The 16,586-nt window shown below is 48.9% G+C and overlaps 1 protein-coding gene across 1 annotated transcript in view; it reads left to right on the top strand.

The window, feature by feature from the left end:
* The first annotated feature begins 8,635 nt into the window (after positions 1 to 8,635).
* The window catches only part of LOC144174634 (lysosomal alpha-glucosidase-like), a 40,920-nt gene continuing 32,969 nt past the window's right edge, over positions 8,636 to 16,586 (top strand). Inside the window, exons 1-3 of the mRNA XM_077703419.1 lie at positions 8,636 to 8,757; positions 11,215 to 11,303; positions 11,389 to 11,726. Of these exons, the coding sequence (XP_077559545.1) occupies positions 8,726 to 8,757; positions 11,215 to 11,303; positions 11,389 to 11,726 (459 nt within the window). The 5' untranslated portion in view covers positions 8,636 to 8,725. The remainder of the gene's footprint in view (positions 8,758 to 11,214; positions 11,304 to 11,388; positions 11,727 to 16,586) is intronic.

Genomic DNA, 16,586 nt, shown 5'->3' on the forward strand with positions numbered 1-16,586 from the left:
CGCTTTATGAAGCCGGTGTCTATCCGACTGCTCCATTTCGACGTGGTCGGAACTCAGTCAGAACGCGGACGACAACCAAAGAAGCGCTCACGAGATAGCTTGGCGTTCAACCATGGTCATCGTTAGACGGAGGGGTGCATGATTTATTTATTTATTTATATTTATTTATTTATTTATTTGCTCTCGACGTCAGTCAATTTGCGTGCCACCGCCTTCACCAATCGCATCCGTCAAATCTAATACATAATTTTTTCCGATTTTTCGGCGAGGAACGTGCTAATGAGCGTCACTAGCACTACAGCAATGATATTCTTATGCAAAACGCAAATGAGCCCCCCAAAAGCAGCAAACGGCAAAAAAATCTCCTAGCGACTCGGAGAAAATCTTTAAAGCCATTCCACTCAATGTAAAACCTGTCGGAAGTGCACAGCAGCGATTCGCCGTAACTGGTGGTGGCGCCGTTGTCCGCTCACTTCTACCAGCCATCACGCTCTTCACCGTCGTGTCTCACACCTCTCTTGATGAATGTGCAATTCAAATTTCCCGCCTTCGCAGTGCTCGCGCGCCCCCTGCCTGAAACTGCGCCAGCGGGAGTTCTGTTCTTTTTGTGCCTGCTTTAATTTCGTATGCTGGAGCTGTTTTGCGTCATTTCGAACGCGCAATTTCTTTCTTGTGCGGATGGAGCCTTTCTGCGTCATTTCGAACGCGCAATTTTTTTCTTGCGCGGCCGCTTTTTTTTCGCTTACTATTGTATAAACCAACCCAACGAGCGTTCCTAACTAAATGAACGCGGGGGCTGCCGGTTATATACACAGATTTTGCCTGAAATGCACCTGCAGTTTTCTTTGCACTAAACAACGGGGAGATGTACGCATGACAAGCGCCAGTGGTTCACGAGGTTCGAATGGTTATGATTATTTAAACTGCGGGGTTTTCCAAGCCTCAGTGTGACTCCCTGACGACGGTACACCCGGCTCTATACGTTATCTCGCTGCGCCGCCTGATTCCTGCAGTCGCTTGATATCGACCGTTAGCGAGCTACGACGACAAGGCGAGCCCATCAATTGCTCTGCCCTTACAAGAATCCCAGATCCGCTTATAATACATGGAACTACCTCTGAAAAAAGAAAGACACTCCAGCTTGTTTTTCAGACGCCTGATATGAGGGGTGCATGACATCGACCTGTCAAAGACAATGCCAAAGAATAAATGGCATCGAAAAATTGAACAATGCAGCCTGCTGCACCCACTGCAAAACAAGACATATCACATCAGGTAAATGCCATCACGGAGCATTTTTCAGGCGAAATGACCAAACCACTGTTCTTCAGGTACTGTGACAATTTTCGGATGGCCGGGTGCAGTTTTAAGTGCAGAGCACGTTTTATGGGCTCGCCTTGTCGTCGTATCTCGCTGAAAGTCGATCTCAAGCGACTGCCGGAATCAGGTGGCGCAGCGACATAACGGACCCAAGTAGAGTCTGGTGTACCGTCGTCAGGCAGTCACGCGAATGCTTCGAAAACCCCGCGGTTTAAATAGTCATAACCGTTCGATCCTCGTGAACCGCTGGCGCTTGTCATACACCTCTCCGTTGTTTAGCGCAAAGAAAGCTGGAGGTACATTTCAGGGAAAATCTGTGTATATAACCGGCAGCCCTCGCGTTCATTTAGTTAGGAACGCTATTGGGTTGGTCTTTACGTAAGCGAAAAAAAAGCGGTTCGACATGACGCAGAAAGGCTCCAGCCGCGCAAGAAAAAGATGGCGTATTCGAAATGGCGCAGAAAGGCTCCAGCCGCGCAAGAAAAAAATGGCGCGTTTGAAATGACGCAAAACAGCTCCAGCATACGAAATTAAAGCCAGCACAAAAAGAACAGAACTTTCGCTGGCGCAGTTTCAGGCAGGGGGCGCGCGAACACTGCGAACGCGGGAAATTTGAATTGCATATTCATCAAGAGAGGAGAGAGAGATAATAAACTTCATTAAACTGAGCTTGTCTTTAGCATGAGAAGTTGGCGGTCGTTGTTATTAGCCCAACGACGACCGAGGCGGCCCTTGCAATCAGGGAGGTCTGTACCTCCCTTTCATGTGATGCCAGTGCTTCTCTCCACTGCTCAGCTGTGGTGATGAGTAAGACATGTAGCAGTGAGCGGATAACAGCGCCACCACCAATTATGGCGAATCACTGCTCTGCACTTCCGACAGCTGTTACATTGAGTGGAACGGCTTTTTTCTTGTATGTTTCGGCGGTTTCTCACCGAGCACCACACGCAGATGTCAACAGAGAGAGGTTGATTTCAGGAGGTAATGCGTTTGGGCGAACAACAAGATAGGGGTTGAAATGTCTGGGGTTAGTCACTACCTTGCGGAACATCTCGTCTTATGTCGCGACGGATAGTCTCCCTGGTAGTCGCGAATTCATTGCGAAATTTGTCCGATGATTTCTACAGCAGCCATATCAACCATATCTCGACAGATGGCTTCGTGGGCTTCACTGTTAAATCAGCTTGGACGTATTGAAATACAGTTATATACAGAATACAGGAATACAGAAATAGTAGCCCTGACGAAGGCAAGTGTCTTTGCTGAAACGTTGGCAGCAATCGTGGTTTCTACCTTGTTCGAAATTTTCTTTTCTACAGTTATATACGTTATATATAGGTTGATGCTCTGTGCTATTGTAAGGACATTGTCGATAGTGCCGCTTTTGCGCCTGAAGCCTGACTTTGCGATGAGTCTACTGTCCTGTTTTCCGGGTCTCAGACCAGGCTCTTCAAAACCATCTTTTCCACAACCTTGCCGATCCATGCTCAATATCATTATAGTCCGGTACGAGTTTATGTCCGCTCGTGTCTTGCCCGGCTTGAGAACTGGCTTTGCAAGAACTGCCTTTCAGTTGGATACTGCGCACCATGAGCTCCAAGATTTATTGTAAATAGAGAGTAGCTGCGCAATTTAAGGGCGTTCTTACAAAGATGCGCTAATGCGGAGTGATCAATCTCGTCCGTGACTGGTGCAGACGATCGATTTGCAGACGCTATGTCATTGAAGTGTTACCACATGGAGAAAGGACAGCCTGAGAAAACAGCATTCGACGTGGAGCGTCCGAACATTGCAAAAATAGAGTTGAGGCTCAAGGTGAAGTGATGTCTGCACAACGCTTCCGCCACCTCAACCTCACTGAGTGCGGTAGAGTTACAGATGGAAAGAACGTGCTATTTGGCACGGCTCTGCTTTCAAGCTTCTTGCAACACATCAGACGCGCTAGAAAGGCTTGCGTGTGTCCAGACGGGAGCAGGAAACACGCCATTTCTTCAAGCCGAGCCTGTAGATGCGTTTTTTTTTGTTTGTTTTTGTGCGCGCCAAACAGCACGAATGCCATTTTGCAATGTGCCTTTCGCGCACGGCATCCTGCTCGGTGGTGGATGGCTCGGAGTCGCTCGTATTCAGCGACTCAACAGCAGAACATTCCGAAAAAATCCTAGAGCCTTTCCCATCTATTCTGGCCACTTTGGTTGGGAGCGATCCTCCACGGACACTATTGATGAGTATATGGTCGCTTTCAAGGCTCTCAATGTATACTTTAAATGAATACGCTTGCCATGTTTCAGAGATAATCAAGTAGCTAGAGACCATTCTGACGTCCAACGCACCTGACGTGGTGCCATGAAAGAATTTCGTGGTTCCAGCGTTGAGGCTGTCGACGTGGCCCGAGCTCAAGGCCTACAGGAATGAGGACGCCTCTCTGATGCATTTCCTCTATTTCATTAAAGTTTATTCTCTCTCTACCGCCAGTCCTGGCTGACTGGCTACGCCAAGTATAGGCGACGACCCCCCACAGCGACGACCCCCGTTCCCGGTGCAGAGTGATGTGAGTTGAATTCGCTCTAAGCACATGTGGTGACTGGGCAGCAGGGAGCAGGGTATTAGGCTATTGACGTTAAACCTGGCAAGAGGTGGCACGTGTGCAGTGATTACGGTTAACATTATGCTTTTATGCTACACCGTATACGTTCGACATGTTCATTCCATGAGTATTGGGAAACACTGTCACTACAAATGCCAAGTCATTTGGGCTGCAAGTAGAACTATTCTATGTTCCGCGCCCGTGGAAAACTTAAAAGGCGAGTATCTGCATTTCTTTCAAGTTTGGGGAGCTCTTAAGTCGTAACAAAACGTAACATAATAACAACTTCAACATAATAAAAACTTTAACGCAAGTTTTTATTTAATTATTAATACGTTAGCAATACAACAGATACATGCAGTTCAAATATGTTCTGAATAAATGGAGATCATCTGGAATGTATTTGCAATGTATGTAGCGCGCACTCATTCATGCTAATGCAAATGATCTACGAATATACTTTTATTGCATAAACTATAACTAAGAATCCGTATAAACAAAGGAGAATAAAGGCACGAGTAGGGCGTTTATTAAATGCCCCGAAGGGTTAAAGCACATCCTTCTATTTTTACAAATAGATGCGAAGGAAGCACTACAATTTTGTTTCGTACTACATTTCAACATCTTTGCGCACAGTCGTTCTGTCTTGAAAGACACATTTTCAAGTGCTGAACTGCCTTTGGCCTTATTGTCCTTCGCCATCCAACGTCTTCTTCATTACCTCACGCGAGTCATAAAAAGCTAGCTCCAGAAGTTTTCATGCTGTCGAACGATCACTGCGAGCTTTCTGGTAGTGTTGGGACTGGGCATCCCACCACAGCCGCCACTGTTGCGACTGGCCATCCGAGCGCAGTCACCGGTGTAGCGACGTTGCCTTGCTCCGTCCGCCATCGACGCGGCGCAGAGCAGAGCGACGAGGTTCTCGGGCCGACGAAGAGTTGAAGGAACATTTATATACAGTATGTACAAGGGTAATAAAAGCGTTACATGGATCGCACAAAAGGGACAGCTCGCTGTGCTTCCGGGATGGTTTTATACCCCCGGGGGTCCGTTGCAACCGCGAGCGCTTTGAATCGCTCCAATGAGGACTCTCGCTGGCTGAAGTTTTAATGCGACGAATGGAGGCGAAGCGATTGCGCCAGCCAAAGCCGCCGCCTCCAGTCATGTAGCTGCGTGTCTGCCGCGGGCCGTCTTCCCGAGGCATGATTCGGCCCAGCCGTTGAGACGGGAAAAGAGGGGCGACTCTGCGGCGCCTGCCAGTTCGGGCACGCCTGCCACGGGAGGTTTGGCCAAGACGCAAATCGGCCACGCTGTCGGTGCGTCGCCCGGGGAAGCGAATTTGGGCTGGGTGCTTTGGCACAACAGTAGCCAACAACAAGGTAGATGGGTAGTCTTATAGACTTGTAATCGTAATTATACTTTCGAAAACGGTCCTGCTCCTTCTCAACATTCCTCGGCGCTATAGACGCATAAACGAGCTAAATCCTTCGTACGAAAGGCGTTGGTTGACAATAAGCGCTCAAACTATAAAGAGCGAGCGCTGGTAGTCATCCACACTTCACTGGTCCTGCGTACTAATTCACGCACAAAAAAGGAGTTAAGAAAAAAACAATCTCGTGTCACACAACGCGCTGACAGGCTCAGCGAACCAGTTAAATACGTTTTGTATTATAAAACATCTTATTAAAAATGTGAAAGGCATTGACTTCGGGCTTTCGTCATAACTTTGGGGATGCGAAGGTTATCCTTCTCCCCCATTTGCAAGGCGCATGACGCTGAAGGGCTTTCTCTCTCCCGTCGAGACGAAGATTTTCTTGGCGTAATTACTACAGTTTAGTGCGTAAGAATTTTCTGTTGGGTACCGCACAGCCCTAATCACGTAATGCCCTGCATTTGCACAAAAACGCATATTCAGCGAAGTTAGCAATGCAATTGTTATATTATAAGAACATAAATGGAGCATAAAAAATGAACTAGCGAGATCAAAATGTGGCGGTGGCTCAGTGGCTAAGGCGTTGCGCTGCTGAGCACGAGGTCGCGGGTTCGATTCCCGGCCGCGGCGGCCGCTTTTCTGATGGAGGCGAAAAGCAAAAACGCCCGTGTGTACGAGATTTCGGCGCACGTTAAAGATCCCCAGGTGGTCAAAATTAATCCGGAGCCCTCCACTACGGCGCGCCTCATCGCCTGCGTTGCGTCGGCGCGTTAAACCCCACAATCAATCAATCAATCGAGATCAAAATGTGTCTTAAACATCGCACTCCGTACATGAAGCCAAAGATGTAATATTATCGATAGCAGAAAGCAAAACACACAAAAAAATATCACATGACGACTCCTTAATGCGAAATTTGTGCGCACCATGAACTGCAGTCTTCTCGGTCGCCGCGCATATAGAAAATATAAAATTAGCTCCATTGTAACCTTTATGCTATAGGTTACTTCCGTTTAGAAGTTACATTATGGGTTACCAGGATTATGGGTTACCAGTGTATACGTATCAGGAAGTGATCGCGTGTTCAGCGAACGCACGGCGGCGCGAACTATCTCGCAGCGCTCCGCTGCCGCCGAGCATGCTATTGCAAATGGCGCTTAAACTTCCCGCTAAAATATCACGTGGTTTGGATCGGCCACAAACGGGGGAAGAGCGTCTGACAAAAGAGTGAGGGGGAAAGCGCTCCGCGGCGGCGACTGACGGCGATAGTGTCAGGGAGAGGCAGTGAGGCATACTGAGCCGAGGCGACGCCCTGGGAGATGACGCCTTAGCAGCGCATGCCGCCCTCCCCTCACACTTTCGTCAGACCCTGCTCCTCCGTTTTCATTCTGCCTGGGACGTGACTCGTTCGCTCGCTCGGTTACGCGGACACCATCGCCTTCGCCTTCGTCGCCGCGAAATTCATGTTCTGTGCGCCAAAGTTCCTTGTACTGGAAGTGAAAACGCACTAACCATGTAACGCCCTGCACTTGAATAGAAATGCACATTTCACAAAGTGAATCCATGAAATGGTTATAATATCGTAAATAAAGTTAATTGACCGAAAAAGAATTTTAAGAACCGGAAAATTAAACGAAGAATAATAAAATTACAAAATAGTAAATATGAATTCTAAGAAAACCAGAAATAGGTATCTTATGCAGTGCACTCACGCGCGAAGACAAAATTACAATAAAAAAAAAGCTCCGAAATAGCAAGCCGAAACAGGAATAAAAAATCCCAGGCCATGCCCACTAACGAACACCTGGGGAGGACCGAAGCCATATAATTTCATACTAATATATACCAGAGGGAAATCTGGCGCCACAGTCTGGGGGAGCCGCGCTTCGGCGAGCGTTCCCTCATGTACCGGGCAGGCACGTTCCACTTGTCCTTGGCATGGATGAACAGGCCGAAAAGTTGGCTCTGGCTGCAAAAAAGCAGCAATATTACTGTAAGGTTAATCAGGTTTGTTTTGTTATAACATTGAACTTCCAAAAAGAATAATTTGTCAGTGATTATGTAGAAGCTTCAGGCCTGATGAACAAAAAAAAAATGTTACCCTTTTTTGTTGATTTTGATTTCGAGACAAAAAAGAAGCCATATGGCTAGCTTAGCCAAGTAGGTGAGGAACGTCGCTAGCGGCAATGGCGCCGCCCACGGCGGCCCGCGACTGTAGCGACAGATTTCCCCCTAGTATATATTAGTATGGAACTCTATGGACGAAGCATCCAGTGTATATGTGTATTCTTGGCGCCTTGGCGTTTTTGCCAACGGGGATGAAACCATTGGGGGGGTAGAGATATACAGCTGGAACACGAGTTGGAAAACGAGTGTCCCTATGTGTTCTTTTAGTATGCGTTATGTTATAGCGCGAGGCGTAAACGAGTGTCCCGGTGCTTTAGTACAGTGACTACATGAGACGATGATTATGACGACGACGACGACATGAGACGCTAACAGGCTGAGCCCATAACGGGCTTCGCCACTAAAATTGTGAGAAAGCACCAACCGCGAATCGCCGTGCATCAGCACATAAATGCATAATGGCGCAGTTAACACGTTTAATCGTTTGAATAGTGTAAATGAAAATAATTGGTCTTAAAAAATAAACGAAAACCTACAAATTGGTAAAACTAACCTATAAAATGAAAAATATGTATCCAATACGCGAACCTCACGAAATGAACGCACAAATAAAAGATTCCCCCCGCCCCACCAAAAAAGCACCAACAAAAAATGGCGATAACAGACCAACCATGTAAAACGCCCTACATTTACACAAAAATGCATAATTCGCAGACCGAAATTATTTGATCGGTATATAATAACGCAATGAAGACAATTGGTGCAAAGAAAGCTATAAAGCAATAAAATAACAGATTGCGTTTGGATAAAAAAAGCAGGACGCATAAAAGAAACCCCTAGTGAGGACAAGGGGCGTAAGAATGCTTACGCATTAATAGGCGACTCTTAGAATTCATGCCCATTCTGTTTATTTTGATGTTGAAACAGAGACGCCAGAGCGGCACGCACGTCGTGGAGAAATGTAGTACGGGAAATGAGATATGTTCCGAGGAAAGATGTTTTCACAATCTCACCAGAAAGAAGGTAACGCAAGCACAGACACAGCAGTTCTCTCGAAGAAAGACGATTTGGGTGGGCCGAACAGCAAGAGAATTGTCGAGTGTCAGCACGTGAAGTGACGGGAGTTCGGGTGTCCGCGAACAGATAACGGCACTCCCCTTCTTCTGCCAGGCAGCCCGACTGTGTTGCGCTGTTATCGCAACCCAGGATGGCCGGTCGCCGGCCCGCACAAGCTTCATTTTCGTCTCGGAATCACGACGGAGATGCCGCTGCTCCGGACTGCGTTTTGGTTCGGGTAAGAGGGTTCGAATAACGCGATAGTGTGAAGCTGCATTACACGTGGCAAATTTTGCTAGAGCTGCACGTGTAACCTCGTTATAACAAAGCCAGACACGAAGAAAAATACGCTGGAAAATTTTATATAGCCACGTACTCTACACCTGGGAGTATCGAATCTGAAATGGCATGCACGAAACGTTTTGTTTAGAATTTCGCTTCGGTGCCAGAATTAGCGAGGAAATATTATTTCTAATCCCTTGTTCATTTGCACTTTGTTTACTACGCAGACAGTGGTGTCTTTATTTGTGGTGTGTGTTGACTGCTCTTTCCTTGGTGTATTTACGTGTAATAATATCGAGTGGGCGACATGTTCACTGCCGAAAGGCATTTCGGTCTCTATAGACCAGTTTCTTGAGAGTAGACCTTCCCTTGCACTGAAGGGCGCAGACTGGCGCTGCCTGCCGCACCTGACCCAATTCAAGCCGCTGTCACTCTCCTGAAATTATTTGTCAATACATTTTCAATGTGCAGTCTTCGTCGAAATTAACTTAAAAAAAGCTTGTTGTTGGGCTAGTTGGTATCTAGACATCTTGGAGCATAGAGCGCTGAGCATTGCACGATTGTTCATTGAACTTTCCACAGTTGCTACGCATCTTCCGTTTCGTGTGTCCTTTTTCCTTTTATGCTGTGGCCGTTGTGCAATGTTCAGTTCTCTGTGTTCTAAGATGACTTCGTCGAAATCGTCTAGGCCTCAAAGAATTTTAAGTAAAAGCTCTGCTTTCAAATGTGAACGAATGGTCTTGTGACAGCAAGAAACAAAGATGAATTGACCAGCTTTCTGGCGCAAAACATTTCAGTCTTACTCGAGGGATAAGCTTGCGTTTTAAAGTTTTGGGAGCCTATTAACTCCTGACACGGTCCAGAAACTTCTGACAAAGACAGTATACGTTAGGAATCTGTTATCAAATAATAACAAGAAATCGACGATAGCCCGGAAAAACCACGCATTCGAGCGTCAAGCCCTTCACTCCGACGGCGATGTAGACGGTTAACTGAACGTGCTCCTAGGCTTCCTACCGCATATAAACTGACCTATACAAGATACCAGACCACGAATTTTTGCAGAAATAATGCGTAGAATTGACATGAAAGAACATTTTACTGTAAAGAAAGAGCGTGAATTTTGGCAAAATATTGGCGCAGCTTGCACCAGTGGCGCAAGGCTGGAGAAACAGCAGAGCTGGCGGCCCCTCCCCCTTCGTCGGACACTCGGCTGTTGCGCCTCACACGGATTTCCCAACTTGCCGCTGGAAGTTCTCCATGACTGGCAGCCCCGGAAAGTTCAGTCCGCAGCCTTTCACATCTCTCCCAAAGTGGACCGCGTTAGCACGTGCTAGAACCGGCGTCAATCGGCTTCGCGAACTCGGCGTCTGTGCGCCCAACTTGAGAAGCGAACGCGCATGAACTGGCGAGCAGAAGAGCACGCGCGCGCGCGCGAGAGGGAGAGAGCTAAAACTTTACTTAACCAAGGGTTAGTTCAACTTGGCGGCTGAAGACCGTAGTACTACGGTGACTGTGGCTGCAGCCCGACCCGTGAGCGACTTCTGGAGATCCAGGTTTGAGCTACCCAGCTCTGCTTCGCACTGGTCGAGGGAGGTGATGAGAGGGAAGGGGTCCGATTTGCAGGCCCACATATGGTGATGTAATGTGGCCCGTTCTCAGATCACGCCACGAACGCCGGGGACAGTGTTCTCGAAGGTCGAGCTAGCCGAAGACGCCGGGCGCTCATCACGAGGCTCACGCTCATGTGCGCTCGCTAATTCTGTATTTTTTTCTGGTAACGGTATACGACGGAACTAAAAGCTTAAACAGCTCTGCGGTTAAAAAGGTCGGAACACGTCTATAGAGAGAGAGAGAGAGAGAGAGAAAGAAAGAGGAGGGAGGGAGGGAGGGGAAAATTTATAACGAAAGCTGGAGAGGTCAGCCCGAGTAACGGTGGGGCTTGCTACTGTAGATAGGGGTGAATACAGTAAGATGAAAGAGCGAAAAAAAGAGAGAAAGACGAAAAATAAAAGCAAAAAAAGAAATGGAGGGAGGGGAAGCAAGGGTAAAACATCGCATTATATATCGGGATACAGATGGCGCTATACACGACTGTAAGCGCTGAGAAGTGCTTAGGTGTGTTCCTTCTTCTGCCGCAGGAACGGCAGAAGACCTTCATTTTTAGACGACATTTACAGTCGTGCAGGCAGATACGCGACCAGCTTTGCTCCACTTCCTCATGCGTATCTCATTCGATTTGAAAGAGGCTGGCTCTACGTGACTTGAAACTCGGTAAAATAAAGCCACACCTGTCATATCAAACAGGCTCGTTGACTGAAAACAAGACTGGCGATACCTCACGGCACGCATTTGCGCGAACGGATAGGGGAACCCTCGGGGATACGTGTTCTAACTCTTATTCCACCTTTAGGACTTTAGCGTGGTGCAGCATTGCGGCGGTGTTCGGAAGCCAGCAGGTAGTCGTAAATGACACCTTGATCGACGGCGGCGATGACGAGGGTAAGCGCACAACGTGGTCCTGCCATTCCGATGTACCGAAAGGTTAAGCTTAGTCTTTCCGCCTCGTTTTCTTCTTTTTCCTCAGCCCAGCTCCAGCCTCCGAGTTGCGATCTAAAGAGTATCACGGACCGCTTCGACTGTCACCCCGACGGTTACGCCACAGAGCACGCCTGCCTCGCCCGGGGCTGCTGCTGGTCATCAGCAGATCCGAGTGATGCCTTTGAGGAGAGAGGCAGCGCAGATCGGGTCCCGCGGTGCTTCTTTCCAACTGGATACCGCGGTTACAAAGTCGCCAGCATTGAGAAAGAGTACGACAGGCTAAGTCTCCGACTGATACGCCGAAGGCCCTCCGGAGTGGACGTGGACGTGAAGAAGGTGGACGTCGACGTTATCTACTACGACCGGAACACCGTAAGAATCAAGGTAAACCCTGGCGATCTTCTTTTGCGCTTATTCTTGCTTAGCTGTTTTCTGAAGGTCGAACTAAGATACCTGTCTGAAATCGTAACGAGAATGAAGACTGAAGAATGTTGGGACTTCCTCTTTGTCATCCCTTGTAGCAGACGACGCTAATCATTATCATTTCATCACGCTCGTCACGAGCGGCCGCATGTTCTTGTGGCTGCGCCGGCTCGCGCTCGCTTCTTCTTTAGATTCCATTAAAGCCTCATCGTATCACGACGTGTCGCTCCCCTTCCTGAGAATCGCGCCGCAGCTGGAGGACCCAGAGGTCCAACACATGGTGCCGAGAACCCGGGACTTATAGATGACGCCAAGCCCATCGACGCACGGAGCCGCGAAAGCCCAGAAAAAGACGCGGCGCCTGCGATCTTGGCGAGTTCCCAGCTGCGTGCGACCGAATGGAACGACAGCTTCGACGACGCCTCAGCCTACGGGCGCAACTGGATGGCCTTCTAGCGGAAGCGGAAGACCACCTAAGGGGAAACAGAGAGGCGACGGCAGGAGCGGTGAGTGTACTGCTCGAACGAATCAATGTATTTTATGGCCAGATAGAGAAGTTGGACGAGGCGATCTTTGAAGAGACACCGGATGACCTAGTAGACAGCGAGACGACAGACGCGGGACAATACCGCGATAAGGTTGTCAGCGCTACCGCGAACCTTCGTCTCAAGCTGCAAGAATCCCGGTCTTCAACGCCACGTCCGACGACCGTCCACCCATCACCGACTGGCAAATGCAAGCTTCCCCAGCTAGAGCTCCTCAAATTTGACGGGAACCGCAGATCGTGGCAGCGATTCTGGACGCAGTTTTCGGCAGCCGTCCACAACAACGACGAGCTCAGCACGGCTGACAAGTTCAACTACTTGAGCAGCCTCGTGACTGGAGCAGCTGCATCGGCCATATCTGGACTGCAAGCGACCGAAGAGTGCTACAAGGACGCCATCGAAATATTGAAGAAGCGTTTCGGGGATGACCGCATCATTGTGCAAGATCATCTGCGAGGCCTCCTGGACCTGCAGCCGGTGTCGTCGTCATCCGACGTCCTACAACTGAGGCACCTTTACGATCGGGTCCGGGTTCATATCCGAAGCCTCAAGGCGCTTGGCACGAGCTCCACGACATACTGCACCATGCTGCGTGAAATCCTGCTAAGGGTACTACCGACAGACATGGCCCTGCGGTTCCATGAGGGTCGCAAGACGCCATTTTCCCCAGATGGCGCTTCATCGAACCCACACGGCGACTCATCCGGTTTAACGGCCTCCCCCGACCAGGAGCTTCAAGTACTTCTGGAATTCTTCGACCACCAGCTTATGTGTCGAGAGGCTGTTGCTGAACGCGCGGAACAGAAACTTCATCGCACCCCAGAGAAAGAAGCACGAAAACGAAACCACCCGCGTGATGTTCCCACGGCAGCTGCTCTACAAAGCTCAGTGAACCCGCCGCAGCAGTGCTTCTTTTGCCACTCTGGAGCACACTCTTCCGAAGCCTGTGATGCCGAAGAACTCAGCCTTTTGTGCAAAAAGGGGATGCTCACCAAAGCTGGACGATGCTTCCGTTGTCTCAAGAAGGGTCACTTGGCGAGAGATTGCAGAAGCCAGCTAAAATGTGGCAAGTGCACGAGAAGGCACGCAAGATCCGTGTGCCCTGCAGGCAGCACTAACAACGACATGGAGAACGTGACGTCTGCACCGGTCAACCTGGTCGCGAAACAAGCAGGCTCCGCCGTGCTGCTGCAGACTCTCAGCCACAATAGCAGGCGCGAAAACGTCAGGACGCTACCGAGTTCTGTTCGATGGAGGAAGCCAGCGGAGCTTCATTACTGCCAGTGCTTCTGAAAAACTCGGTTGCAAACCGCTGGGCGAGGAAACGTTGACCGTAGGTGTGTTCGGAGGTCAACACACACGGAAAAAGATGAAGAAGGTGCGAGTTCTCCTTTTCGCTGCAGACAACAAACGTCCAATTAGCATCGAAGCCCTGGAAGTGGGCACGATTTGCAGCGAAAACATCCCTGTACCAGGAGAAAGAGTTATAAGGGAGATGAATAATATGCACATCGATACGAAGGCTCTTTCGGTACGAGGAGTGGAGGATAAACAGATTGCGGTCCTTATCGGGTCAGATTATTATTGGGAGCTAGTGACCGATACCGTCAGACCTGTTCAGGGCAAGCTGAATGCGGTGAAGACTAAATTAGGATGGACTGTACAAGGCCCTTTGCCTGTTTTTTCCGACTTCGTCCAGTGTTCCAGTGCTGCTGTGCTTCGATCGTCCGTTGAAGACCAAGTGGTCTCGAAACTTGTGACTCCTTTAAGGGATCATGAGAGCATCGGAGTCAAGGGCGAAGACAAACGAGCAAAGGGCAGCGATTTGGCGCTGGATAAGTCAGAGCTCATCAAGTGGACATCTCCACAACCAGACCATCCGCTACCCTACTTGGGCTCGTGGAAAATGACTAGGGCGCCGTTTGGAGCTACTTCGAGTCCTGTACTCGTGACGGCTACCTTGAAGCACCACTTTCAACTTACCGAAAATCACTACCCACTGGCAGACCGGCCACCGCAATACTTGATGGGTACAAGCGATCCGCTCATAGGAGCCGACACTAATGAAGGAACGATGGAGAACAAGGAAAGAGAGACCATACAAGAAGCTTCCACGAGCATTTGTAAGCGGGCCGGCAACAACCCTGTTGCCACCTTAGAACAAGGAATGACTCCTCCGGAAAAAACCTTCTGCTCGCCTTCTGGAATCCTTAGAGTGCCGGGACCTCGTTGTAACACGCGCTGGGATACCTTTTTGTCCAAGCCCCAGAACCTCCGGCACTACCGCGAGGAGTCAAAGAAAACTGAAAATTTTCGAGAGCGAACGTGTATAAAACCAACTGAACTCAACAGACACAAACGTAAAACGAGGAGACTGCAAGCCAGCAGACATCATGACGAGCCCGGAGTGAAGTGTCAAGAGAAAATGTTCGGCCTGCAGACGCGGAACACCAGAACAGCAGCTGGAAAGCAAACAACTTCACGAAGGAAAACCCAAAAAGCAGCAGGCAAAACGCCGCATTTACTAACGATTCGACACCTGCAAACAAAAGTTTACGTTTACACCGAACTTCCTTGGTCCAGAAACCCTTGTCGCTCCGAACTCCACGAGGTGAGCCTGGCTTGCAAAACGCTGGGGACTCATTCTAAGGTGCAACAAGATCGACGGTATGAACACCGATGGCGGAGAAAGCGCTCCGTAAATGCTAGAAGGTCTATGCTTGGAAATTTCACCTGGAGCCAAGAAAAACGCAGCCTTATTGAAGAAAGACAGTATGCTACTCGTCAAAACCGAGCATCCAAGACAACAGTAGTTTCGGAAAGAAAAGATTTCATCGGCGGACAGACACGATGGCTTCGTCAGGTCCAGCACCCTACGTTGGCTCTACCCTGTGGAAGCCACTTAGCCTCATCTGTCGGCGGGGGAGACTGTTGGGACATATAGACAGTTGCGAAACTCCGCTTCAGAATCCGGGCGGCGCTAGCTCCCCCACTCCGTGGAAGCTGAGGGGCAAGTCGACGCGCGCGGCACCTAGGAGATGAAAACGGAACTTTGCTAAACTATTATTATTCAAAATTCTTCTGTAAAAAAAAAGATTGCTTTTTAAATTAAAACGCAATAATTACGTAAAATTTACTTGTGTTTTTGCGGTTTTTCTTTTTATGACTTACGGCAGCAGCCGCAAGCACTTGAGTACTGCTTCAACGTCCTGCCGACAGACGACAGGCTAGTCAACTTGCCCCGTGCTTGCCCCGGCGCAGGGGGGCAACCGAAGACCGGCTTTCGATACATGGGGCCTATGGGGAGTTTCGCAACTGTCTATATCACGTAACTCTGGTTGGGACTTCCTCTTTGCCATCCCTTGTAGCAGACGACACTAATCATTATCATTTCATTACGCTCGTCACGAGCGGCAGCATGTTGTTGTGGCTGCGCCGGCTCGCGCCCGATTCTTCTTTAGATTCCATTAAAGCCTCATCGTATCACGACGTGTCGCTCCCCTTCCTGAGAATCGCGCCGCAGCTGGAGGACCCAGAGGTCCAACAGTAAGAATCAAGGTAAACGCTGGCGATCTTCTTTTGCGCTTATTCTTGCTTAGCTGTTTTCTGAAGGTCGAACTAAGATACCTGTCTGAAATCGTAACGAGAATGAAGAGGTGTCTAGTGCGGCATACGTCTCGAACCATCGTCATTGCGTAGCAGTTTATCTTGACAAATTTTATCCTCCCACCTTCGATGTTTCCAAATACAGGGCTAAAGTATCTCCTCGACGTTTTCCTTAAATGTAGTACGGAAAATATCGCTTGCTGCGATCTCCTGGGTTTTCGCCTGCAGTACTGCAATATCATTCTAAATTTAATGTTTCCCTGAACTTCAAAATAAATTAATCATCCCTTCACTTTGCCCCCCAAAATCGGAATAGACTATCATCTCCCTCCGTTTAATGCTCTACACAATATAAAACTGTGATGTATCTCTTGATTCTATATTCCCTTGAATATATCAGCGTAAATACTGCAGTGTTCATTTACGTCTGAATTGCACACCTATATTGGTACCGCAGCGTGGAAGCTCGCTACGAGCGTAGCTGCGTCGCCTCTGCGCAGCGGATCACATGATGTGACGATACGCATGCCACACTTTCCCTCCAGCGCGTTAAGGTCATTGCGACGCGATGGATGACCTTGCAAGGCATGGCGTAGTAGAGCTTCCGCTCTAAACGTAAGCGTAGGATAAACGACCGCCTGACGCAACCGTTTGACGTGACCGTGCGCAA

This window comes from Haemaphysalis longicornis, unplaced genomic scaffold (assembly GCF_048455015.1).
Source record: "Haemaphysalis longicornis isolate Haplotype H1 unplaced genomic scaffold, Haemaphysalis longicornis Haplotype H1 scaffold_3, whole genome shotgun sequence".
NCBI lineage: Eukaryota > Metazoa > Arthropoda > Arachnida > Ixodida > Ixodidae > Haemaphysalis > Haemaphysalis longicornis.